Source organism: Cebidichthys violaceus, unplaced genomic scaffold, assembly GCF_023349555.1.
Source record: "Cebidichthys violaceus isolate CVI_PGR_0920_01 unplaced genomic scaffold, fCebVio1.0.p SCAF_9, whole genome shotgun sequence".
NCBI lineage: Eukaryota > Metazoa > Chordata > Actinopteri > Perciformes > Stichaeidae > Cebidichthys > Cebidichthys violaceus.
In genome coordinates, this window is record NW_027176975.1 from 7,899,403 (window position 1) to 7,926,972 (window position 27,570).

The 27,570-nt window shown below is 40.1% G+C and overlaps 1 protein-coding gene across 2 annotated transcripts; it reads right to left on the reverse strand.

Annotated features, from left to right (window-relative positions):
* Window positions 1-1,965: 1,965 nt before the first annotated feature.
* sgsm1a (small G protein signaling modulator 1a) lies at window positions 1,966-26,890 on the reverse strand. 2 transcript variants are annotated; one of them, XM_068703268.1, is made up of 25 exons: window positions 26,832-26,890; window positions 26,672-26,715; window positions 20,538-20,613; window positions 15,044-15,206; window positions 14,602-14,754; window positions 14,446-14,513; window positions 12,951-13,096; window positions 12,255-12,392; window positions 11,657-11,781; window positions 11,020-11,087; window positions 10,704-10,867; window positions 10,113-10,248; window positions 9,208-9,337; window positions 8,662-8,726; window positions 8,359-8,504; window positions 7,162-7,290; window positions 6,893-7,075; window positions 6,403-6,468; window positions 4,983-6,170; window positions 4,749-4,873; window positions 3,957-4,039; window positions 3,714-3,823; window positions 3,486-3,582; window positions 2,900-3,067; window positions 1,966-2,217 (listed from the first exon to the last, which is right to left on the reverse strand). In XM_068703268.1, exons 1-25 carry the CDS (start codon window positions 26,848-26,850, stop codon window positions 2,129-2,131), a joined length of 3,879 nt encoding a protein of 1,292 aa, XP_068559369.1. In that variant the 5' UTR covers window positions 26,851-26,890; the 3' UTR covers window positions 1,966-2,128. The 2 variants fall into 2 exon arrangements, with proteins under 2 accessions (XP_068559369.1, XP_068559368.1); XM_068703267.1 differs by having other exon boundaries at window positions 4,983-6,233.
* Between the last annotated feature and the right edge of the window lie 680 nt (window positions 26,891-27,570).

The following is a 27,570-nucleotide window of genomic DNA, read 5'->3' on the forward strand; positions in this document are numbered from 1 at the left end:
TGATAGGTCTATTAAAATACTGCAAGTAAAGAGCTAGCAGAGATAACTTTGTCAACAAGGTGAAGTAAAGCCATGTAAGTGGGAAACCATACTGGTCCTTAAATCTATATCTACGTTTTTGTTCACATACATTTAACTATTTTATACAAAAGGGGTAAGAGGTTGTAACCTCAATCTAATGCTAATATTGTTTCAATAATTTTTTGTTCTCCATAGATAATATGAAAAAAACGTAATACATCAGCAGAGTTATTCCAATTCATCTTGCGGGGACCATGATTGTAGTTGTTTAGATATCTACACCTTAACCAAAAGGGGAGACAAACCAAACGACATTTCCATCTCTGGTCATCTCTTGATGTTTAACAACCCTCTACTTACCTGATACATTTGAGATTCTCTCACCTCAGTTTGATTAAATTGAGTAAAATACACAATACACGATGTTTGGAAAAATAATGATGATTCCATTTTTATTGTTTTATTATAAAAACATATACCATTTAATATATACTATATATGAACTCTTAGTATATAATTTGACTGTTTTACAATACACATTTAGAACTGGCCACAAAATAAAAATATCAGCTTCACAAACAAAGCAGCATCTGAATGAGAAAATGAATGAAAAAATTAAATAAATACTTGCTAAATAAATGTTACAATATACTTAAAAAATAAGTTTTCTGACAGCAGTAAGCATCCACAGAAACACCAATATTAAAAGCAATTCATCTTACCACATTCACTAAACAATACTTGAAGACCAACTGAGTGAAGTTTTAGGCTATGAACGACGGATGTCGGTAACTCAGGGCCAACATTAGTATTAATTTAGTTGTTAAAAGCATATATAATAAATGTCTTCACAAGCCCCTAATCTGCCAAAACATCAATACAGCTTCCCTCATAACGTCATCTGTATCTTTCATTTTCATCTCTCTGTCTAAGGCACTCTCACACTAAAGGATCTCATCAACGTGGCGCCAAAAAACCTTTCATTTGGTCACTGACTAACTGTTTTCACCGTCTCATCTGATCTTCAACTCATAGTCACATTCAAGCTGAAATTAACATTTAATTCAACAAAAAGGTGCCAGACAATACAAGACAAAAATCAAGGTGAGTAAACTGCACAATTTACAAAATATCTAGAGGTTCACTGGATAAGGAAACATAACTTAAGAGGCTATCAAATCAGGCTTAAATCTCCGCACAGACATCCGTAGGTCACTTAAATATTAGGTCAGGATTTTACATATTATAATCCTCATAAGTTAAACACATCTATCTCTCATTACAGTACAATTCACACATAACAAATAAAGACAATATTTGGCAGACGAGGCAGTTCAATTAAAACATTTTAAACACTGTTGGATGCTAAATCACTGACATGGTGCTAAACCCTAAATTATTCTTAATGTTGTATGTGAAACAGAAATGGAGTTTAAGTTACATTTTGGACTACAAGCCAGAGTCAGGAGAAAGTAATTCAATTTTGGGGTGTTGCATTTAAGCAAAATGAAAAGTCTGCTGACATTCTGTCCTTCATTAAGCGATAGGAATAAGGGGATAACTCTCTGATATATTTAAAGTATAATCTTGTAGACTTGACCATTGAAATAATTATTATAAAATCATCACAATGTATTCTTTGCATAAATATAGTCTCTGGTGAAATTCTGGCATAGAATTTGGTTTGAAATGTGCAACTAAGACCATCATTATATCAAAATGTTAAGTGCACTCGGATTAAGATTGACACATAAGGAATTTCTGGCAGATGTATTTAGAAAATAAAGAAAAGCTTTTTCAGATAATTTTTTTTTCACTTGAACATACTGACAAATATGAAGCATAATATTCTCAAACATCTGTTGACAACACAAACAACATTGTGGATACAGTGAATAAGGCTCATAGCAGCAAACTGTGGTTGAAAAGGCATTGAATAGTATGTGTGTGTGTGTGTGTGTGTGTGTGTGTGTGTGTGTGTGTGTGTGTGTGTGTGTGTGTGTGTGTGTGTGTGAGAGAGAGCATGTGTGCTCAGATGTATTTGAATCCTGTGCTGCTACAGCCGATCACACTTTACTTGGAAGGAAGAAGAAGACAAAGAGCACAATCACTTGTTCTCTATAAGAATTTGCACCTTGCACACCAGATCTCTGGCCATGGTCAATATTTTCTTTATGTTGTGGTGCTCAGCCATTTCTGAAAGACAAAAAAAACACAAATGGATGATATTATTTCCTAAAATGTCCAGAGAACATCTGAACAGACGTGTAACAGCTAGTAGCTTGTATATCATTTCATTGTAGGTTGCTATTTGACATTCAATAACTCTAGATATTTAGTATAGCTCTTCTATACATTTGTAGCCTGGATCCAGACCTATGACTGTTTCCTTTCATGTTACAAATTTGTATTCAAATAGGTCTGGTCTTGTGCTCACTGACAGCGGTTTCCCTGGTTAAAACACAACTAACCCAATCAGAGCTTCTTCCTTTGGTAAAGCTCAATCAGGACTTCATCTTAGTACCATTATCATGCTTTCAATGTTGGAGGACTTGCAAAAGACAGATTTTTAAAAGAATGGGAAAAAATTGGTGCAGCAGAAGGCAACATAAGGTATTCTGACTTTTAGTTCATAGTTTAAGTCAAGCTCTTCCAATGCTGGTTTCTACAATTCCCATATTGCAACTTGATAGCTTGTCTTTGTTGCTTTCCATACATAGAAAATGCTCACATTCACAGAAGACATTGCACAACTGTTTGGGCAGGCCGAACAGAATTACTCGTGACCAGTAATACTGATTTGTAATGTCAAATATCATACGAGGGCACCTTTAACATATATTTATATGAACGTCAGCTGTCAAGTGACATATTTTACCATTGAAGAACTTAATGATGTCAGTAAAGTCCATGTTGTTCTCCAGGATTATGTCCCTGTAGATCTCCACCAGCGCCAGGGCAATGAAGAGGACAAAGTGACTAGAAGAGACACACTTGGCTGCCCAGATCGTTTCCCACACTGCAAACACGTCGTCGTACACCAGCTCTGGAACACAAATGACATAAAGACACGGGAGTCGGTCCAAATCGGTGTTTGAGGGCTCGGATGGGAGTCAGAGTTTACAGGAAGGGCAGTTATCAGCGGAGAGAGATAAGATTGGAAGCAGGGAGGTTATACTAAGATACCCAGGTGACAAAACAAGCCATTTGATGAGTCTGAATAACTAAAAAAAACTATCTATCCAGCTGCAGTCCATGACAATTATTTCATAAGCAACTCTCAGAAATGGTTTTCCATAAATATAACTGTCTTGAAAATCCTTTCCAAGACTTGATAATAACTAAATGTCTTGTTACCGAGCTGCCAAGTGGTTTGTGTTTTATCCACCAACGGAGCTTAAAGAGGAGTGAATCAACTACTCCTCTAATTGGCAAAACTCTTTTGCACCATGCCGTCACTTTACCTCGCTTGAAGTCTAGGAGAAACCAACGGTAGCAGAAGTAGAAGTGGGTGTAGTCTCCATTCTGGTGCATTAGCTCAAACAGCTCAGAATCCAGGATCTGCAGAGAGAGCGGATCAGAGGAGAGTCAGAACAACACAAAATGAGAGGAAAAGGTTTGTTGGTAATGAATGGATTTAGTGATGCCCGACTGCTACAGTATCTGTAAAGACTTTACTAGTACTGTGTTACCTGGATTAGAGAGCGCATGTTGGCAAAGTGAGTATCCATAGCTCCTCCGTGTGGAAAGTTTTGATTCATTCTCTTCATGAGCTCAGTGAAACAGCTGAAGGCCATGGCCTCTGAAAATAAAGGAAACAGAGCGAGGAAGCTGGGGTGAGAAAGTGAGTGGGCAAACTATCCTCTGTTGCTCCATCAATAACTATAAAAATGCACCAAATGTCAGATAAGAGAAGTGATTCGGTGTTGACTCACCATCATCCAGAATGACTAGAAGTGGAGCCAGCAGATCACACATGCCCTGTACGTAACCGATGTCAAGGTGCCTCCAGATATAGCTGTAAATATGCAACCAAGAGAAGTGAACTAAAGTGTCTTCAGCTGTTTTTATCTGCCACTCATACGCTGAGTCATAAACTGCTCTGGATTTAGAGGTATTTCCACATCTTTCATCAATACTGTTAAACATTCGTTTTTCACAATAATATTCAAGTACTCCGAAAGTGCAAAATGAGTAGGCTTCTCGAAGGTGTAAATATGATATTTTAGAGGTACTAATTTTTTCCTATTATGAGTAGCCCTTCACTTGTGCTTATGTGGAGGTCTATTACTGTTAAAAGGTAAGTCTGGCATTGTATTTATATTTTTTCTTACTGTCTGCAAATCCTATGAAAATCCTCAAACCAATAATGTGTTATTCTGTCTCTCATTATTTTCTGACTCCCCTAGCCTGTCTGTAGCACTCCGCCCCAAGCCCCTTTGTTCCTACTGAAGGCCTACATCTTTAAAAACTGGTCACACATGTAAAAAATGTAAAAAAAAAAGAAAAAGTTATGTGTTTTCCCTTAACAGCCATGCACTGTACATTTAGCCAATGTTCCTCAAAAGGGTATAAATCATGCATTTGATGGGGTGGGGGTATTATTGTAATCCAAACATTAGCACAAACCATGAACCCTGAAAGGTAGATAAGCCATTTATATGACGATGGGTAAAATGATCATGTTCACACTCTTTATTACATCCCTGATGCTGTCAGTGTTTTACCTGCACATGATGTTGCGCAGTTTCTCCAGGTTGGCAGGAGTGAAGTACCAATAGTTTCGGTCACAGCGCTGGACATCCTTTTCAATGCGGTGCAGATTTAATGTGTACAAGTCCAAAAGCTCTTGCTGAAACAAACAATAAATATATAAATTATTAGATAAATCAAGCTCATAATAGTGTTGTATTGCCCTAGCATAAATTAATTTTAAACACGTTAAAAATACGTGTGCATACAGAGAAGGTACTCCCAGCAGATTCTTGAGAGGTCGCTTCATTCTTGGTGTCTCCAGACTCGGCGAGAGAGTCAAAGTTAGGGTAAAGGCTCTCCATCTCTGGCTCCAAACACAGGATGGGCTTTGTGCTGTCTGCACTGCGCTTTACCTGCTCGTCCTCCTGCCTGAGCTCTATGTGGGGGGCCGAGTCCTCAGAGAAAGACGATGCTTGACAGTGTCCCTTCCTGCTCAAAGGCACCATGGAAACTTTGGCTATTGGGATCTCCTCCATCTCTAAGGCTGAGGGAGACTCATCAGATTCAGTCATAACCTCAGCTTCGTCTGTCTGGGAGACAAAGTAGGCCTCTCTTGGTCTCGAGACCCCGGTGTTGGCTGACAAAACTAGGCTCTTTTCAACTTCAGGAGTCTTGTGATCAATGGATATATTTTCTCTCCAATCTGTCAATAAAACTTCTTGTGGTTTACTTGACTTTGATCCGTCCATTTCATTCGTCTTTTCTACATTTGTTTCTGCACATTTATTACGCTTTGAAGTTTCCTCAATACTCACTTCTACTGCTTTTTTAAGACTTTGCTCAACAAGTTCTCCTTTTGATCCTGTAGCAGCTGCTGACACCATCATAGTATCGTCATCAGGCACTTCTTTTTCTGTTTCCCCTGACTCTACAGATGTAACTCCTTTAATGTCTGCCAGTGCATCTCTATTTTCACACTCGGGCACCTCTGTTTGAATGGCTCCAGACTCCTCAACAGTTTCTTGTGTTTTGGGTTGCAGACTTGTGTCTTTGTTGGCCTTCACCAGCTCCTCAGGCTTGGTATTTTTGGCAGATTTGGACACATCAGGTGCTTTCTCCTCCTCCTCTTTGTTCTTCACTTTACCTCTCACCTGGCTGTCCATCTCATCTGTCAGACATTCGCTTTCTACCGCTGCATGTTTGACTGGGCTCTGGGGTGCCTGAGGAACAGCTGCAGATCTCGGGATCGTATCAGGTGCAGTGCTGTCCTCTGTGCTGAGTGAGCCGTCCGACAGGCCGGAAGTGACTGAGAAGTTGCGGGAGGAGGGATGTCCAGAGTCGGGAGAGTTCATCCCGTTCTGCAGAGCTCCATTGGGTATCTTTGGCACCTGTTTGGCTTCCTCGCTCTTGGGCTCCGTCTCGATCTGATCAACCTCCTCAATGGACTCAAACACCTGAAAGAACAAGCCAAAGGGAAGCAGGCTACTCCAGGGGAAGGGATGGGAGGATGTGAAGAACTAGCAAGGGAGAGAATGCAGGGATGAGGAGTATTGGTTGAGATCACATGCATTACTTTAGGATCAGGATATTAGAAGTCTAAAAACTCTAACAGAAGAGTCATTCAGTTTGCATGAAAGACCATTTTTAGAAGGTTATGCAGGCTGTAATATGGTGAGTAGTTGATACCTGTGTGCTGCTGCTGGAGTCACTCTGCAGGCGAGCCAGACTCTGCCTGTCTGAGCTCTGGGGGGACTGGGTAATAAAGATATTCAAACCAATATATTATTATATAAAAATATGTTTTACTGATATGCATCTTTGTTATCATTGGCTCATGATGTGCTGTGCTCACATTAAAGGTATACTCTGGTGAGTATTGGAATTGAGTACAGTTGCAGGTAAAAATAAGGGTTACAAGTTCCAGGCATGGGCCAAGCCCCAAAACTGTTTGATTCTACCTTTCACATGATGCAACCAATATTCTCTTTAGACCTTCTCATCTTGATAATTGTCTTTTATCATGCAGATTTGTTATAGAATAGAAAGCTACGAGCTACGGAGAGTTGCTCAACAGTTATGCAACTGTACTCCCTGTAACTAGTAAACAGACCTTTACTTGTAAAATTGGACACATTTATTTCCTAACTCTGAATATAAGTGAGCATTACTGCATCACCTCATTGCTGACAGTGGAGTTGTGGTGGATCATCTTCTGACTGGAGATGTCCATGCTCGCTCCCGAGGAGCACTTTGCTAATGCAGCAGCATGCTGCTCCTTCTCCCGCTGGCGGACAATCTCCTCACAGCCGAGCCACTCACGCATGGTCTGTTGGTAGCACACTTGGACCTGTTCGTCCACCTGGGGTGAGGGGTGAGCGATCAAGGGTCAGTGGTTCAGGTTGAAAATACTTTAAATGCAAAGCCATAATCGTGCAAACTACAAACCTCTTTCCTCTCAGCTTCTGACATTCCAAACTGGTAATGACCCAGCAGAAAAGGCCACACCTCTTTACGCAGCGAGGCGTCCACACCACCGAAGTAGACCAGACGAAGCAGCTCCTTCTCATCGTATGCCTGAAGACAAAAGATAAAATTACTTTTTTTAATACATTTTTGGGTTTGCCCCTTCATTAAAAGTACAATTATCACTATCTGCATGTTTAAAACATTCATTAGTGCTTCAGAACAACAGCATTACCAACATGGTAGCCTGTAGAGGAGGCCTCATGGTAGCTTTTACTGTGAATGCAGGTAATGACTAATGCAGGAGAGGTTGGTAGATGGTAAAGATTACATGCACTGGTGCATCTGTGTGTGTGATTATACAGTATGTATGTGCTCAGTATTTTAAATGTACTTCACAGGAAGATAAATACAAATCTAATGTAAGTTAAATCCAGTTTAAATGCAACTGTCCTCAACTGTTACTCAACCACTAATCTTTTGTTTAATTAAGTGTTTAAAGGGTTATGTTGTGTCTCTCCATATTAGTTACATTTTCATACAGATCTGTATGTGTTTGACAGGGTAACTCAAAGAAAAATACATTACTAGAGAAATTGGTTTAAACAAATTGTAAAAGTTAAATTAAACCACTTATGTTACCATAACAGAGCAGACATATATCACTAATCATGAGATGAGCTAATAAATGGACCATTGTTTGTTAAACATCTGTTTCTGCGGTCAATTAACTGATTCACTTTTGTGATGGCTAAGATAGATCAAATATTACATTAGTGTTATTCACAAAAAAACAAACCAGTTATAAAACAAATATTTGCTTACAAAACATGTAAAATCCTTTTTTTATGTTCAGTTCAAACCCTCCATGGCATTAGGTAAATGTAACTGATGTCCAAATAAATGTGGACTTTAAGACTGACAGGGCCATTAGTCACGCTTCATACACACTGTTGTGAGACTAATGGTGTGAGCCACATGATTAGCAGAGGATGAATATGGATGAGACAGAAGACTGACAGAGTGAAAGACAGAGCCTGGGAGTGGACATGCATGTGTGTGTGTGTGTGTGTGTGTGTGTGTGTGTGTGTGTGTTTATGTGTGTGTACGTGCACACAGCATACTGTCTGCAGCAATGTGAGGTTTGGGTTGCAGTGCTGTGACACCAGCGGTGCTTACTGTGCAGTCCTGGAGGAAGGTCTGCCACACATCCGTAGTGAGCCCTTTGTAGGCATCGCACGGCACCTCGGGCGCCACAATGGTGTGATTGACGAGAGCAGAGAGGTGTGTACGCACAGTGGACAGGTGACGGCAGTATGCCAACCCTGGTTGACAATACAGTTCATTACTGAATGGCTCTGCAGATGGTAGTGATAATTGAAATGAGGATATTACGTACTACCTCCAACACATTTTCAAAGTGAATGTGAATAGATGCTAATATTTAAGGATTTTCAGGGTAAACATTAAGCAGTCACTTACAGCCATAAAACGCCCGAGAGATGATCTGATTCTTCATGTTGTCGCACAGCAGCTTCAGAGGAGCCCTGCAGGAAGATACAGCACAGAGCCTTATGTCGAGGACTCACTTTTCTCTTCTCCGTCCTTAAGGACAATCATCAAACATAAGAAGTTACTCATATTGTGCTGAGATACTGTGTCTAATGTAGAGTTTATTACAGTGTTGGGTCTAACCTTTTATCATTCAAATGATTACCTGACATATGAACAAATTGGCCCGGAGGCTTGCCTTTGTTTCATAGCCTTCAACCATCTTATCAGCCTCGCTTATCACCTCATTTTCAAAACACAATCTCATGTCAGAGAGGGAAATGTCAGATAATTGTCTTCCTGGGTAATTGCAAAGTTATTGTATCTTTTCTCCTTTCTCAGTTTTGTCTCTATTGTTGAGGATTTCTGGTCGGCACTGAGGGATGTCAGGTTTGTTACTTTGTGTCTTCAGCAGTTTCTCTGTCCCAATCCAATGTAGCACAACTCAGTCTAGCTTGAAGCGTGCTTATGTCTAACCTCTCATGGTTGCAGCCTTTGGGCGTCGCCCCATCAGAAAAGCTCCCTTGAGAACAAGAGGAACACGAGGACTTCCTGAGAGTGGGATGCCACATTGTAGCTCCCTGATCCATCAAGTCTGGAGGAGTCACTGCAACATGCACGCACACACAAACAATCATTGTCACAAAAGCATTATGTTACAGAGGCTTTGAACAACAATTCAATTTGCACTTAGAAGATTTAAACACAGTTGGAAACTCTTTGCATAAGCAGAATTATGCTCATCAATTGTGATCAGCTGAAAGCACTTCAGAGTACAATTTGTTTGCGCTTGACTCCTTGGAGCAAAGATAAAGCATAAAAACAAAACATTCATGCAATCTGGAATAGATGCACAATTTGAAAGCATGAAGCTGTCATATTCTATTACAATATTATAGAGAGATAGATCAATTGAGCGATACGCCATAAGCCAGATTCAATTAATCAGTTATTCACCTATTGGCTGTTAAAAGGTTACTGCGCTGTAATGCAGTAAAAAGGGGTGACACAAGGCGGCAGGGAGTGGGAGGGGCTTTAATAACAATGCACATCAATAAACTTTGCCAGAGGCGCAGGACAGGTCAGGTGCAGAGAGTTAAAGCAAGCTGACAGACGAGCCGAGGTGTGACAGTGTTACAGCCGTGTCCTGTGAATGAGGGGGATTCTTCAGGACAGCTGCAGGACCTCTTGGGTACAACCAGGATCCCTGTTTTGGAGGGGGACTGTCCACTCAGTTGAAGGGAGAGGGAGGAAGTCAGATGGGGAGGATGGGTTACAGTTACTGTAACAAACAACGAGTAGCATTTTCATAAAAATACAACAAATTGGAGAAGCTCGTGGGTGCTGCTAATATTTATTTGCTTCTCTGGAAGGAATCTCACCAAACTCTGACTGGCTGTTTGGAAAGAGGATGCGGAAGACATAGTCTGTGGCCTCGTCCTCCTCCTTATCCGAGACCGAGTCTGAGGATCCAGATCCCTGAGGAACCCTGTTACGCAGCTTGGGAAACACCTTCCCCTGCAATGAGAATACAACTGATATTAAACTAATGCCAACAACAAAAATGCCTCAACCATTAGAGCCCAGCTAAACCATCCATGCGAATTAAAGATGATGAGTCTCTGCATGCTTCAGCTTATTAATAGTGTTTGAGTATGCGTGGGTGGTTTTCATTATTCTGTTTAGCTGCAGATACAATGCTACTCACAGTCCAATCAAAAACATCAATTCAAGAAGACACTTTTTGTGTGGTGGTGCAGAGGGAACATTAAGCCACGCTTTGATTAGTATCACTCCAACCAATATCACAACAACGCAGTGCATCTATTTCTAAATGTGTTTTTTTAGGGATTTATTGATCAGTGATTTTGCATTTCAGTGCTCTTTTTCTTGAAGAATGGCTGATATGTGTAATTTATGTTCTGGATGTGAAGCCAGGGAGCGACTCCAAAGAAAAAACCTCAAATGCTGACCTTTCCCCTCTGAGACCAGAGTGGAGGGTCCAGCTGGCCGTGGGGAAGCAGGCCGTTCTCCAGGCAGGAGAGGAACTGGAGCAAGTGGCCTCCTCTGGGGAAGCGAAATGGAGGTCTCTGTATCCCATCCTGACTGACCAGCACCACCGTCCCCCCACTGTCAACTGCAGGAGATGTTTTCTTGGTTTAATTATTCATGATGCCATTTTATTTGACAGCTGTGTTTAATTGCAGACAGTTATAACAAATATAGAAGGCAGAAATTACACCCAAACACAGAGTCAGAATTGTGCTGTTAAGGTTTGTGAGGACCCACCTTGTTGATGACAGTGTAAGTAAACTATTTCCCCCAGAGGGATGGTCATGGCATAATCCCAGTATACACTGAAAAACATGAATCAAATACATAGTCAATAAAGTCTTAGCACACCGCGTGGATCACCAGTGAACAGTGAAAAGCAAATCGACAGGGAATATCAATCGAATATCAAATCTCAAGGACAATTCATTTTATGGCAAATAAGAAGAGTAGTGGGGAGAGTGCGCACAGATGAGCAGGAGCTGAGTTGACTAATACAATAATACATTTTTTTGGTGAGACGAACCATGCATAGGCACAGGAACATAACACAGTTTGCGGGTTTGAGAGATGTCTGACAGCGCCTCAGTCAATAAACCATCTGCTGGCTGCTGGAGTGCTCAAAATAAGCCTCATCAGATCAGCAGCTTGACTCTGCATACTGAGCCCCGAGCCACCCACAAACACACTGCATTATTCAGTAACACCCGAGTGTTACACAAACAGCTGATAAAAGACGTTAAGATAAACAACGAGTGTTGACACGTTAGATATTCTTATATGAGAAGGATCGCTAATATCATCAAACACAGGCTTTGTAGACAGACACAATCGCCATAATCATGAACCATTTTGCAGCTGCATAATTTTGCACCTGTGTTCGTAGTCCAAGTCTGCAACAGAGCCGTTCATGAGCTGGTTGGGTGTCCACTTCAGGGTCATGAGGTCAGCATTCTGGTGCAGAGAGAGGTAACCTGGGATAGCCTCCATGTCGTCCCTCTGAAACAACCGCGAGGATGAAGAAAATGCTAAGTACGGCAGTCATGTGCATGTATTTACAATGGTAACACATATAAACAAAGAATAACTGACATGTATTACAGTTATTGCAGCATAGTCATACATTTTACAGTTTGGTCTTATTAACCTGGGTGCATATCAGGGTATTGTACAGTGTTCTGAAATGTATGGGATGACAATACAATATGCAAAGTAGTATTTTGTTCATGGCTTTAACTTGCAAATAAATATTCCTCTGGTGTTAATGACACTTTTTAGCAGAACTATTGTCAAACGGAACTATTGTCAGTCTGTTTATAAAACGTTGTTGCAGCAGACTTTGGACAGTGTGGAGAAATAATTGATTATCTTCTGTAAACTTCTAGCTTTTAAATTGATATATACAGTATATATATTTCTGGGGTTGTCATACCTATACAGCTATGAGTGATTAAGAAGCATCAGACAGTTACCGGTTGTACAAGCACATTGTTTTTGCCAAACAGTAGGGTCACTCTGCTGTTTTGATGCAGCGACTCCACATATTCACGAGCTGATGGCGAGGGGGAAGGGCGTTCATCCATGCTGCTGCTGGAGTGTCGCTTCTGGATCTGCACAACACAGACACAAAATATACCACATCAGATAACAAACATCGTAAACTGGTTCTGAACTGATGACTATCTTTGCAGAATTACTTACAGCTGGCCAGTCACAGTACAGCCATTTTCAATGAATAACATTTTGTTTTCACATGACTCAAGATAAGAGAAATATGAGAGTCATTCATGTGCACCAATGCATGCATCCTCTCTTGTTCCTGATGCCAATGACTTATGCTTTTGTTTGGAATATACACAGAAACAAATACACAGCACCAAGCAACTGAAAAGAGCATTATGGTGCTGTGAGACAGATGAGTTGACTTGGTTCACTGGTAACCTGAACATTTAACAAGTATGAAGGTCTCAGATACACTCTGTTCTTTCTCCTGGGACACGCTACTTCACTTTATGCAGTAATTTTAGCAAGTCCTCTTTAATCAGACTCAGAAGAGAATGAAACTGATCACACTAAAACTCTGCCAGCTAGACATGCGAGATAAACTAAAACAAGCCTGGCACTAATTCTGCATGTTCATCTACTGTATTACCAGTTTTAATACTCACACACAGTGCAGGCCTCTTAGTGGGAGAATCCTGTCTGCAGTGACCACCATGGATACGATGTCTTTGCACCAACTCGTCAGCAGAAGGGTCTGTCCAGAAGTGGTCGGCTGTCTTCATCTTTGTGTACTCCAAAGCACAAGGTCCAACTGTTGAGTGAAGGTGAACAGTTACATAGAGCAGACACTGGGTATAAGATTTCGCTAACCAGTGATCAGCACCGGATTATCCTAAACATCAATGAGCACACTCAAAAGTAGGGGAAGAGAAGGGGTACATTTTCGTACTAAAAGGTAGATTTTTCAGTCATATATTGGAACACGCCTCAGATAAGCTCCCTTTTGAACCACCATGAATGTACAAAGAATGTTATGATAGTTTAGAGCATTGGCTCCCAACCCTTTTGGCTTGCAACCCTTAAAATAAATTGTATTGCATAAATTGAAAGGTAATGGCTAGTTCAAATAGAGATTATGTTTCTCAAATAGACAATGTTTTTTTTCAGGGACTTGAAGATGCAAGATTATCCACAAATTCACAAGCAAACGGTGAAACTAAAAAAATAAATATATATAAACCAAATTTTGTGTGGCAGAAATGTGTTTTTTCTGCTTTCCTGTCTTGTTAATCAACTCACGAGCCCTCGAATTATCTTGTAACTCTCTTGGTCGGGAATCACTGCATTAGGGTACAAAATTATACCAGCCTAATCTAAAAAGTACAGGTCAAATTGATCCAATTGGCCACATTCAGCACCAGAAGCAATGCTTCTGGCTCGGCCTAAAAAAACTGTCAATGTTCACTGGCGGGAGGCTGGTGAGGCATCATGTCCCTGTTGCACCAGGACGGACCTCTACTGGTTAGCCTATTAGCACTTATTGCTTGAGTCTAAACACTCCTGTGGTCAAGTGCAGAAACAAAGACTGAAGTACAGGAGGGACTGGCTATTATGTTTCATTCACATGGAATCAGGCAGTCGGCAAACCAATATTTAAGTGGACGAGAGCAGGACAGTAAAATTAGGTGATGCTGGCAGAGAATACCGGCAACAGTAACGGTAGACAGCATTGCAGTCCAAAGTTAAAATAATCTAACTTATCGCTAAGTTTGTACTAAAATATTATGAGAAAGCAGCAATTTATAGCGACATGCATTACTGGAATAGTTACATAAAATGATTTAATTTAATATATTTTATTCCATCACCATAGCAATATATCGGCACATGTTTTTTTTTGCCGTAGGACTGTTTGTTTGTTCTTCTGATGCCGTCCAGAGGGTGTGGTTCGTCTGGCATCTGCCTGATTCCATGTGAATGCAGCATTAGTACAAATGAAAAAAAATGAAAAAAGGGCACCACAATGTCCCTGTATAGGATACTGATCCAGGAACAAGCTTTTGTACTGAAAAAAAAACATGAGCTCAAACAGAGTGTGGCACATAATGCAAGATGACAACATTAAAAGACACAAATGCTTACAATGTCACAAATAATTACCTAACAAAGAGGCAAGGATAGGTCCGTCCACAGGGTCCATTAGAACAGCCTCTTTCTCGTAGTATTTACTGTAAGACAAACATAAAAGGGTGGTTTTGAGGGGACATAAAGTTCTTGTAACAGAAACAGCCGTTTCATTGACCCTTCTCAACGTACCTGCTGTTCTCCACCAGGTAGAGGACGATCTTGTCCAACACCTTCTCAAATAGAGCCGCCCGGATCCACAGGTTCTTGACTCCCTGTGGGGTGAGACCGGGCAGTCGGGGCATCTTGCGAAGGCTGTCCTGACTTTGCAAGCTTTGACTTCGTCTGCAGGAGGAGGGGATTTACAGGTTTCAATATAAACAATACAAGTATAACATAGTTTAGAATTCCATTGAGTAAAACTGCATCTGCTTGACGCTAATGGCATCACTGATTCATGATTCATAAAAGCTCAAATACATGAATTATTTAAAGGCTTTTCATAGTAAAAAAAGCCCTTCAAGTAAGCAGACAGCCATTTGTTTTCAGTGCTTTCGCTCACACCAGGCTTTGATGTAAGCTTTGAAGTCTGCTGTGATGTGTGACAACGAGCCAGGAAGTGTGCGTCTCTCACTTTGTCTCGATGATCTGCTCAAGCTCCTGGGCCTTCCTACACAGCTCCTCAGCTGGGACGAAGTTCTTTCCCACCTTCATGAAGAGTGCTGCAATCTTGTTGCTACGCAGAAAGCCGGCTGCTCGCCGTCTCAGCCCATGCAGAACACATGCCTCCACTGCAGCTGTGTGGACAGAAACATATGTACTCTTTACCAAAGTGCATTTTGCTAATATTATATGCAGGAAGAGCATATCAATAAAGGACAGCAGACAGCTTAGTCTCTCCTTTGAGCTCCGTTTTAGTCACCACAAACTGCTGGAAAAAGTATCTTGCTCAGCTGAAAGATGCCATGGACCAATTGTTAACATAAAAATATCTAAAAGTACAGCTTTAATTTGTAACACTTAAAATCATTTAAAATTGAATTAAAAAAAAAAATTCAAGTTTGGGATATTAGCGCTTGATATGTTGTGACACAAATACTAATTGATGTCAATAAGTTATCCAGAAGTTTTGTGGCACAAAATACTTGGCAGACATGTCATACAACCACTTCAATTCAGTTAACTTTATTTTACCGGGATAATGAACTCAGTGTCTACGCACTTTCCAGGGAATCTGAAACATTTCAGATGTCAAGTGAGTTTCTTCACCATCTGCAATTCTGTACAGTGAATATCTTCTGTATTTATGCGTTTAATATGGTGTTTATATGGCTTATAGCCTACATACATATCGGTTGACACTGTGCATTTAAAAATGAAATTAAGCTTGTGGCAACTGGTGCCATTAACACTTCTTTACATATCTTGAAAATGTGTGTTGTGTTTGTGCTGAATACATAATCAAACCATTCTGCTACATTTTCAGGAGAAGTGGTTATTCCGGGTTAAAGACTGCATATTTCTTAAATGGATTTTCTGGATGGAGAAAAAAAAACATTTTAACAAATTCAGGCCTTCACTTAATCATCTTTGCATGAACAATGTTCGTCCAATAAGCTGTCATGGACACACAAGTCGATGACACGGTGACACACGTGCACAAAAGCAGACAGCCCTCTTCCCTCTCATGCCTACGTGGCAGCACCTGGAGCTGTGTTGACATTTGAGTTCTCTTTCAGGACTAATCCTGTGGCTCTGTTCACATGGGGTCAGGGGGAAGGCTGGTGTTGCCATGGGAACCCCTGTTGATGGAGCCGTGGAGCTCTGGGAGAGAAGAGCGGAGGGGGGAGGGGGGGTGGCGGCAGCTCATCAGCATCACGATCTCTCTCTGTCTCCATCATCCTCACTCCTTCAAACACAGCTTCTATCCCGCCCTTTATCATATCGCTCAGTACATCACTTTCTCTGTCACTGCTGTTACCACCATCTCTGTTAATAACTTATACCAGGGCAATACAAGTGTCATCACAGCCATCAACTTTCAGTTTTCTTGTTATCAAAATATGTCAATTTTTGCTTTCGTCTCTCTCTCTCTTCCTTCATTTTGCTCCTCATCTGCAAGAAGCTAAATGTCAGCACAAAGGGTAACATTAAAAGGTCTCCAAAATATAGTTCATCCTCCTTACTCTCATTGTTTTTGTTAATTAGTCTCAGATGGCAAAAGGCAGGGAGATAGAACAGGTATTCTGTAAAATGAAATGTGTGATCTGACCAAAGTTCCTACAACAATAATCACAAACAGCACTGACAAGAACATGAGATCATGTCAGTTGGATCAGTCCTTTGTGTGGTCCTCCATAGTAAAAACAGCTGACATGGTAAATTGCCTCTAACCATCCTGTATCTGTGGCAACTGAGTGCATTAAAAGACTCTTAGACAGTGACAGAGAGTAACACTTCACTCACAGCAGCCAAAGGAACAAACAGTCTTAACATCGACAATGCTGAAATGAAAAGTCAATAAGTCAATAAGTGGATCCATAGAAACATTATCTAATGGTTAATGGTTAAATAATTGGTCAATTTATCATTTGTGTTCTTTATCTAATATAATTCAAAATAAATTTAGTGACCACAGCTTCTGATTTGTGAGCATTTGCATGTTAGTAATTTCATAGACAAAATGATTAATCAGTTGATTGCTGATTAATAAACAGCCATTTGTTGCAGATCGAAATATGTGACGCTTCACCACCAATTTAATATACCTCTATATGTAATTATATTTACTTTTCTATCATTCAATTGAGCCATATACAACATCCGGAGCATTAATAAACAGCAAACAACTATTTGCTATAGATATAGTGGATTAATGTCTATCTGAGCAGAGAATGAAGATGCTCTCCCTCTGTGTGTGTTGTTATCCGAGCTTCTCCTTGCTTTGTTGACACAACCAGCCAGCCGCGCATGCTGTTTAGTGCATATTAGTGCATGTGAGCGTGCCCCACTGGCTTGAGTGTGCCGCCTGCACTGCTCCCATACGGCGGTTACAGATTATAAAGCCGCCCCGACGACAGCGTCGTCACTGAAGCATAGCGCCCACCATCATGTTCCCCCTCAGGTAAACACCGTTAGCACCGTTAGCTAAGAGCTTGTAGTGTAGAGCATGTGATAGGAATATACAAAAAGAATTGAAGTAGTACTACATTTATGATAAATGGTTGTAGTTGATATCATGAATAAATCAAATGCTGCTTTAAAAACATTACCATCACTAGTCTAATTTGCAACTATAGTGAGATGAATTTCAACTGATTTGGCTGCCAGTCTAACTTTAGTCACAACTTTGCTCCCTTTGGCTACAAAGTTGGTCAAATTGTAATTACATACAAACATTAGGATTTTCATAAAACATGTTTTAAGTTTGCAGCACATTGATTAATCAATCTTCAAGTCATTTAGCTGCGACACGCAAACTATTTAGATAGCTACAACAGAAAAAGATGTGTCGACTTTACTGACTAAGATCAAAACTACAATGCATGGTGGTTTTGCTATGCCACTTTTCATTGCTTCATAACTCAAGTCAACGGTGGCTTTCTGACACACATTCCCTCCACAGCGTCTGAATTTCAGAGCCTGCCTGTGCGCCTCATCAAAGTAGCCATGATGATGGAGGCTAATTGCTCCCCGGTGAGCTGGCCGAGCTCCTCTCCCATCCTCTACTCCCTCTCATCTCTAAACAGACCGCAGCTGAAAGAGGATGTATAGTAGCAAGACTCACTGCCTGTAAGGATCACAGGAGGAGGCGGAAGCTGGCTGACAACAAAATAGAAAGATGAGAGGGTCATCCTTAACTTCTTTTTGTCCACTGGGACGTATGATAGTAGTAGAAGAAAGACAGGCCTCAGACTGACCAGCAGCTATTACAGGCTTTAATAGCGGATAATGTCCACACCACAGGCCAAGAATAATGATGACACACAGACTTTAAAGCACTAGTTAAAAACAACAATGCAAACAGCACATACAATGGCCTCAATACTGATTGATATAAAATAAAAAATAAAAAACTAGAATTATCGCCAACCACTTGTGTTGCAATTTACGTGTGTCCAAAATGTAATCACTTCATAATTGTACCCTTTTAGATATTTGTGTGAAATTAGCATAATTAGCATATTCATTCTTGATTTATGGACAAAAAAACATGTTTTGTGATGTCACATTGACCTTTGACCTCCAAAATATGAACAATTCATCCTTGAGTGCGAGTGGAGTGGAAGTTTGTGCCAAATTTGAAGAAATTCCCTCCAGGCGTTCCACAGATATCACGTTCAATGCATCGCATGGACTCGAAAACATAATGTCTCAGTCACGACTGTCGCCGCCATGGGGGCATAAAAAACACTTTCATCTAAATCTGTGGTCTGTGACAAATTATTTTCATTATCGTCCAAGGGAAAATAAAACCATAAAAAGAGAATTGGGGTGAGCTGACAACTGGGTGCGAAAGATGTCCAACATAATTTTATTATGCTGATTTAATATACATTTGAACTGTACTGTAAATTATTTTCACATTATGAACAGAGCTATTTGTGTGTGTGTGTGTGTGTGTGTGTGTGTGTGTGTGTGTGTGTGTGTCTTCATCTGACAACAGCTGATAAAACTGTGTCTTATACTAATACAGATTTTTGTTTCTCACTATTTGTTACTCAATATAGTGGTCTCGCCCATCGCCGTGAGACAACGATATAGAGCAGACAGGCCTACAGAGATCCAACTCTGTATGCTTGTTGGTGCAGCTCTTCGCACATATTTACCCACACGATAAAGAGAACTTATTATAGTGGGGGTGACCGTGACTAAGTGGAGAGCAGGGCTGCCTTTCAATCAGAGAGTTGGTGGTTCGATCCCCGGCTCCTGCTCTGCTAGTCTCATGTCAATGTGTCCTTGAGCAAGACACTTAACCCCAAAAATTGCTCCCATACGTTGTGCCTACGGTGTGTAGATAGATACTGAATTGTAAATTGCTTTGGATAAAAGTGTCAGCTAAATGACTGTAATATAATATTCAAACTATTTTCTCCATGGTAATAAGGGGATGTTTCATTACTGTTCACTTCTTTATACCATGAATACAATTTCCTACATTTTCTCAGAGTCTCATCACACGAGTTAAGAAGTACTTGTGAAGTCTTCGTCTGCACGCATGGCTTCCAGCTAGTAAAAATATCCAATTTTCTGCAAGCTGAAAGTAATTTATTCCCACTGAAATCCCAAAATATAACTTGTTATTGATCACAGCTCTGGGCTGAGCCAGACATCTGACTAGTGTGAGCGCCTGCATGTGGGCAGCGTGTTTCTCACAGGATTCATGCTGCACTCTGTTAGTGCCATTTGGAGGCAAGAACAATAACATTTGGTGAAATACTGAACTTTAAATGTCCTTTATTTCTATATTACACTGATTATATGATTGTTATAAAAGTTATGCTGATGATGTGGGACTTTACGTCACTGGGCCGACTGTCTGTTTTTAATGAAGCAGGTGAAACCTCAACTTCCTTCTCGAGATGTAATAATGCAAATATGTTCTTTTTGTTGGACAAAGACCTCTATTATAGGAAAACCAATCCAATAATAAGGACTACTACTTTATTATATCTTCTCTGATGGACTAAGATTGCTGTTGCCAGGTATTCTAGACTACTGCATGTATATTATGTTAAGAATATTTCTTTATGCAAATGATTGTTGGTAAATGTTTTTTTGTCCTGTGATCAATGTTAGACCTAGGTAGATGTGTTTTGCGTAAAGTCATTTGTGCTAAATAGATATGCATGATGAAAATGGAGCGATATCAATGGAAATTGAAGTAATTAGTGTAAAGTTAAAGAAAGAGAAATAAAATCAACAGGTTAAAATTAATATATGGAAGGTAATAAATTCAAAATTACAATATAAAGGTGACACAAAAAACTAAAATAGACAATATCAGGAATGATTTGAATAAAAAGAAAATACTCAGGCTTTTTTCAGTGTGGCAGAATTGTTAAAGCTGAAGAAGTTATAAAAGGAGCATTTGCCGTGTGATTCGTTCATGTTTGTTGGTTACTCACCACAAAAGGACACAATATGGCTGCTGTCTTCGTGAACAAATTTCCTGGTGACTGCCTCCTCCATAATCTGCTTCACCTGTCGATGACATGCCAGATGCTGGATGACTCATTCATTAACATGCCACAAGTGATACACACAGTCAGTGAGGGGTGAGTTGGTGAGAATATACGTCAGAGAACAATTATGAGACTTTATAAAAATGTATATACAAAAAATAGGGTAAGCTGATGGAACGAGAGCATAGGACTCAGAGGTGAACTGGGGTTGAAAAGTAAAGAGGAAGAAAAACACTGAGTGGGAACAATGCATGTTAAATTGGCAGATGAGTCACCAGCTTTCATCCCAAGGACCTCTACTGGGAAATGGGGGTGGGAGAATAAAGGGAGGGGAGGGGCGTTCATCCATCACAGAGCCCCTTTTCTGAACAGTTCGTAATCCTCAGCGGGAGCAATTGATTCTGTTACATCAAAGGCTAATGACATCCTATTCATTCAGACCCAACTTCTTAAAAAAATTGGAGGTCACACACATGCTTACAAGGTAACTCATTAGCTCATTAGTTGGCTTTTATCGTCACAGCAATGTGCCCCTCTCCCCATTGGCCTGACATCAGCTACAGACCAATAGTTAAGACAACTGATAAATCAATCCCTCTGGTGGCTATGGAGACGCCTCCCTGTGTGGGCAACGCTCTGCAATCTGCATGGGGAATAGCAACCTCTGGACACGGCCACGCAGATAGCTGTAATTTCCTGTTGAAATGAGTCTGTCCACAACGACCATATTACACTGCCAAGTTCACCCGCTACACAGACACACACAGCTATTCACTCCAGTGGCTGACGCTCCCTCTGCTCTATTTTATCTTTCTTTCCAATCTGCACATTGATTCAATTCTTCGGTGGTGTGAAGAAATCGTTCCCTGTGTGACAGTTCAGTGGTCAAAAAGCAGCCAGCTGTCTAACAATATCAGTTTCCACAGTTTGATATTTACAGCTTGATCATAAAACTTTCCAGGATATAAAGTTCTGTCTTCAGGTTTTTTCAACTACGGCTCAAATTTATAGACCAATAATAATTAATATCTAGTTTACTTGCTGTAGACGGATGGATTATAATACCTGGAACTTTCAGTGGTGGAAGATGTACTGTGATGTTTTACTTAAAGGTCCAGCGTGTAGGATTTAATGGCACCTAACGGTGAGGTTACAGATTGAATCCAACTGATTAACCTTCGCTCACCCCTCCCTTTAAAAGAATGACGGTGGCCTTAAGGTAGAGTAAAATAAGGGAAGGCTCTCTCAGGAGCCAGTGTTTGGTTTGTCCGTTCTGGGCATCAGTAGAAACATGGCAGTGCAACATGACTGTTTCTGAGCTGACAAATACACCATGATTCTTAGTTTCAGGTGATTATACACCAACATAAGAATATTATATTTAATTTCTGCAAAAAGATCCCCTATAAGCATACACACTGGACCTAAAAGCAGTACATATCGTCCTACTTGTAAGTCCGAAATTGAGAGAAGCACAGAACAACTTGTTTTTTCGTGATGGTACTTGAAAAAATCTGCCCACTGAGCACTGATTGCACCTTACTGTTAATGCAAGATGACTAATCTCCAAATATGATAAATATATATATATATATATATATATATATATATATATATATATATATATATATATATATATATATATATACTGTATATATACACATTCACTAATTAGACAACAGTCATTATGCAAATGTTGCCTGTTCGCAGTCAGCGTCAGTCTGATGTGATGCACACCCGCTCCGTTCACAATCACACTTATATAAAGTCTACATGTACAACACACACACACACACACACACACACACACACACACATACAAAACACAGGGGGGCTATAGACCCTAATTTTCTTTATGAGTGCATCTGACATACAGGAAGCTGATTGATTTGCTGCCAACTTGATGGCGCAGACTCCTTGTGTTTTCTCATCTCTTTCATCTGGGCTACAGATCAGGCCTCTAAGGAATTCATTGGTGAAGTGTCTAGGCTCAGACAACCTGCAGGTTTCTATGGAGACGGCACATGTCTCACCGTGGATCGCTTTCGCCTAAGAAGATGCATCAACAACATTCATTCATCGCTGAAATAAACAAAAACCTTATTGCAGCTCCCTGGCTACAGTAACTAATAATATCCAGATGTACTGTGCTTTCATTGTTTTACATATCATCCAGCCATCAAGAGTCCTAGTGTGTTCAGTAAAGCACAAATCTACACAGAATTTAACATTTAGTATCTACTAAAATGGCACCACAAAATATATATTCACAAGAATTTACAGATAAAACAATGTGCGTGATGTGACAACATCCATTAAATGCTTCTTTTACAGCGGCAAAGCCTGATGAATCTGCTGTGAACTAACTACTGTAGCCTGAGGGCCTCCGTCAGAGTGATAAAAGATCTTCAGAGTATTCCAATTAGCTCAAGCAATAGCAGAGCCAAGAAATAAGAGTCAGAGAGAAAGCCCCATCCATTAACATCCACCCTTCATTATTCATCATCTCTCTTTGGCCACTGACGAATGAAGGGAAAAAAAGAAAAATCATCATTGGTTATGCATGTTAATCCATGCATAAAGCTTCACTTTTGATTTAGAATTGGACATCTGAATTAAGACTCTACTATTTGAATAACAATTTAATAATGGATACGCACATAGATCAACCATCAGTGCAGTGATTCCATCACAAAAATCATTGCAACCACAAGAGCACCTGGAATAACGACAAGACAATCGCTCCCCACAAAGTCCATTCAGTAGCTGTTCTGGACCTTTCGGTCATATAACATGATCTTCTTCATCCAATGGGAGTTGGCATAGTGTAGATGTTCAATTTGCATGTTTTTCTGTGTACTTTCATTTAGACTTCTTGCCCATGTTGGCTCAACCTTGCAGTGAGATTGTTTTGTCACCTTCCTAGTTCCAGAGTGAACTTTCCGTCTCTAACTGAAATCATTTTAATATGACACACACAGCATCCCTCAAGGTAGAGGTGGACCATAAAGCTGCTGCATAGTATTACCTCAACTGTCACACCAACAGCACCTTGTAGTTCTGTTTGATTATAATGATGCATAAACTCACTAGGTAATCCTATCTCATCCATACCAAAACCTGATTATGAATACACTCACCTAGAACGGTCAAAAACTGTATAATAGTCTCAGTGTAATCAGTTTCTATGACAACAATAATATTTGATGATTTTCCTGCAGCTTGTTCCTGCATTATGAAGCAACCCTGTTGTAATGTTTTATATCAACGTGTTACCAGGAATCAGAAAATCTCTATCAAACAGAAAACACAGCACAAGACTGGTGGATTATGTTACACTCCACTGCCTGAAACCTTGTCCTGAGTAACCATACAGCAAAGTCAATGGTGCAGATATATGTGGCCTGCTCTTCTAATAGTCTCTCTCTCCCTCCCTCTCTCCCTCTCTCTCCTTTAGCAAACACAGGTGTGTGTTCGTGTTTGTGTGAGCGAGGAGCACAATTCAGAGGTACGATCAGAGCAGCACAAAGAGAAAAGAGCCAGACTGAGAGGTGCTCTGTATCAAAGCTAAGGCAAATAGGAGCTCTCATTCAAACCAGTGTGTGCCAGAAGGTAATTCCGCTGCTACAGACGTCCTGCACTCTCTGGATAATGGCCCACATCCAGGTATATCTGAGCAGACTGGTGGCACACAACCAGCTGGACAAGGAGAGCGTGAGAACACATAGCATAGAGACGCCATATGGTATGACCCACACAGAGTAATAATAACTATAAACTGAAGGGAAAACAGTACAAACAACATCTATCTTCCATTAAAGGGGAATAACTCATACCAATTAATACATTTTAATTATTTGTTAACCCATCTGGATTAATGCTGATTTTCATGAAGTGCTATCTGTGAATAAAGTGAGCTATCATACTGTGTTGTTCCATCTACAGACTCCATCAGGTTGCATTTGTGGTAAACAGTACACTGTAAGTGAATCCCAGTAAGGCAATATCAGCACACAGGAGGCAGGATTAATTATGAAAAGGGTCTGGTCTTCACTGATAAGACTGCAAACAGAGCTCGGAAGAAAACAAATCAGACCAAAGTCTCCTCATTCCTGCTTTCACAAGATCCAGGATGAGATTTTATCTTTGTTTACTTTGTAGAAATAAAGTCTTGTAATTTATGAAGCAATGTGAGATGAAACTAATGAAACAAATCCATCAACTGTTAACAAACGGAGGTTAAACAAAGTGCCCCTATAGTATAAATCTGGCCAGGAAAAGGAAATGAGTAGCCTAACATTCTCTAAAAAAAATACTGTTAATGTTCCACTACTTCAGTTTTTAAGTGTACAAAACAAACAGCAGTACAATAGTTTAGGGGATGCTGGAAAGCTCCCAGGGTTGACTGTACATTACTGTTGATCTGTAAATGTTAGGTAAGGTGATAGTGCTTTTGTGAAAACCTTCCCTGAACAAACAAAGGTAAACAAAAACCTCAACAGTACTACAAAGTAAACACAAGTTCAAAGTTAATTAATTATGACGAAAGTGATTACTAAGTGGAAATTGAATGCAACACTACCTACATTAAAACAGGTTTCACTACACAGACTAGCGAGTTATTAGTAACGCGCAGTAACTGGCAGGTGTGACTGTTGGGTAGCTAAGGTTACCTGAACCAACAGGCAAAAGCTAACAATGGCTTGCTAATGTTCAGTATATAAGATAAGCAGTTTATTAAGAGTAATAGAAGTATAGTCCACACATTGGACGTGACACTGGATCAAAATACTGTTAAATAGTGATGTAAATATTTATAAAATTGCATTTTGCAAAGTCGATTTCTGACCCACTTGCCCAACCAGGCAATTGGGAAAAAAAACATTATCGTTGAACCCTGAATGGTGCAAGATTAAGATTTAGTAAATGTCACTAGTGTGAAACTAGCTAGTTGAAATATCTTATGAAGAACAAACTTGGTAATGGATTTATGAATAGCTGGTGCAACCCAACCCTGTGGCCTAAATGCAGTTAACCAAGAATAATACATAGAAATAACTCGTGAATATTCGAATATGTTTGACAGCTACAATCGAAAAGTACTGGACTTCAATCCTTCATATCAGATGAAGGCTGTAGGGTAGTTTCACTAGAATAACAGTAAGCACCCTCAGCAGGCCCTATGTGATGATATTAAGCCGTAATAATCAGGTCCAGAAAAGGATCATATAGCTGGTGTGAATCTTAAGCAGTTTTCTTTAGACAAAACAAAGAAAACAGACTTCAGAAATAGTAAACAAATCATTATTCTTCTGCATCCAAATGGATGTTCATGCAATTTGAGCGTTGCATCTCAGCCTCAGCACTATTTGCTACCATGTAACAGGCTTTACGTGTCAGAGATCTTCATGCTCCATATGTCCTCTTTCCAAAGGTTGGGACCTAAAATCTACAGCAAAAGACTGCGGTAAGCTTTCTGAGTATTCACAAAGATGAAGATCTCTAAGAAGAAACGTCATTTATGATTTGAATGTCCTCAAATGATGATGAGTGACATGAAGTGCTGAAGACCAGCTGAACAGACCACCATAGCTGCTTCCATCTCTCTCTCTCTCACACACACACACACACACACACACACACACACGCATTTTGTTTGACTGTAACAACCAAATGGCTCGGCAGAAGGCTGATGGTTTGCTGTGCCATAAACACCACAAACACAATCTGTTTCCTTCATGCTGCTTCTCCACCCGTGTAATTACTGAGCTGCAACACCAACACCCAAAACAGGGAATAAGATATATAGAGAACAAGAAGATAAATACTTCAAGACTACTGTTAGTGATCTGCTATTTGATATGGGCTTGTTTTCTAATCTTTTCAAAGAGGTTTGGATTCAGAAGAGCATCCAAGTCATTTATCTCAGGTGTCATCATCAGGAAAAGACGGATCGTTTAGTACAAGTGTCACTAAAAGGCTAATTCAATCAGTGCGCAGGGTGAAACTGTCCAGCTTCATACAAACTAACATGTTTGTTTTTCCGATGCGATAAGTGCTGAGTTGAAAACACCCACCTCCTTCTTGACGGTGCGCAGCAGCCTCTGTCGGGTCTCTGCCTCTAAAACACAGCACAAACAGTCCCACACAGGACATATTTACAATCTGACACAACTTCACTTAGTCTGCACCCTCAAAACAAACACAATTTTAGAAATATTGTTTTGTTGCCCCCACCTGCCATGATTGTTGCCATGGATCCTGTCTCCTGTCTGCAAGCGGCAGCCCTCTCATCAGCTGAGTGCTGCTCGTACACTGCGATCACAACTCCACCTCCTCTAACACGCCTCTTAAAGACACACGCAGGGCCTCCATTGGGTGGCCCAGTGTCTATAGAACAGGCTTATAATTACAGTTTTTTACATTTGCTTTAGCACGATTTCAAAAACTGGAACAATTATGTCAAGACACGACACACAATTCACACAGCCACACCCACAAATAGCGAAACACCACAGATCTTATGCAAAATGAAACATGTAACACTAATCAATGATTTATAAACGACTCATACGCAGTGATATCTTAACTCAATCTTAATCACTTTTAACATGTCCACCTTTCTAATGATGTAGTGTCGTTTATATTTTTCAAAGATATTGTTAGAGCCAAGTACATAAATATATAAAGTACAACACACAAGAGTGTGTTGTACTTTATGATGACATCTATTTTTCTTCACATTGTAAAATCAATCAATCTATCAAATCATGTCCAAATGTTGTATTTTGCACTGATTATCAGAAAAAAGCATATTCTAAATACAATATAGTACATAAAAAGAAAAAAAGAAAGCATGGATTATAGTGTTTTGTTTTCTAATTGCTAATAGATTTTTTTGAAAACAGGCCTCTTGCTTGTTTTGTTGTCTTCCATTGTTGTTGTAAATAGGAACTGTCTTTCTTTTAGAGCTATT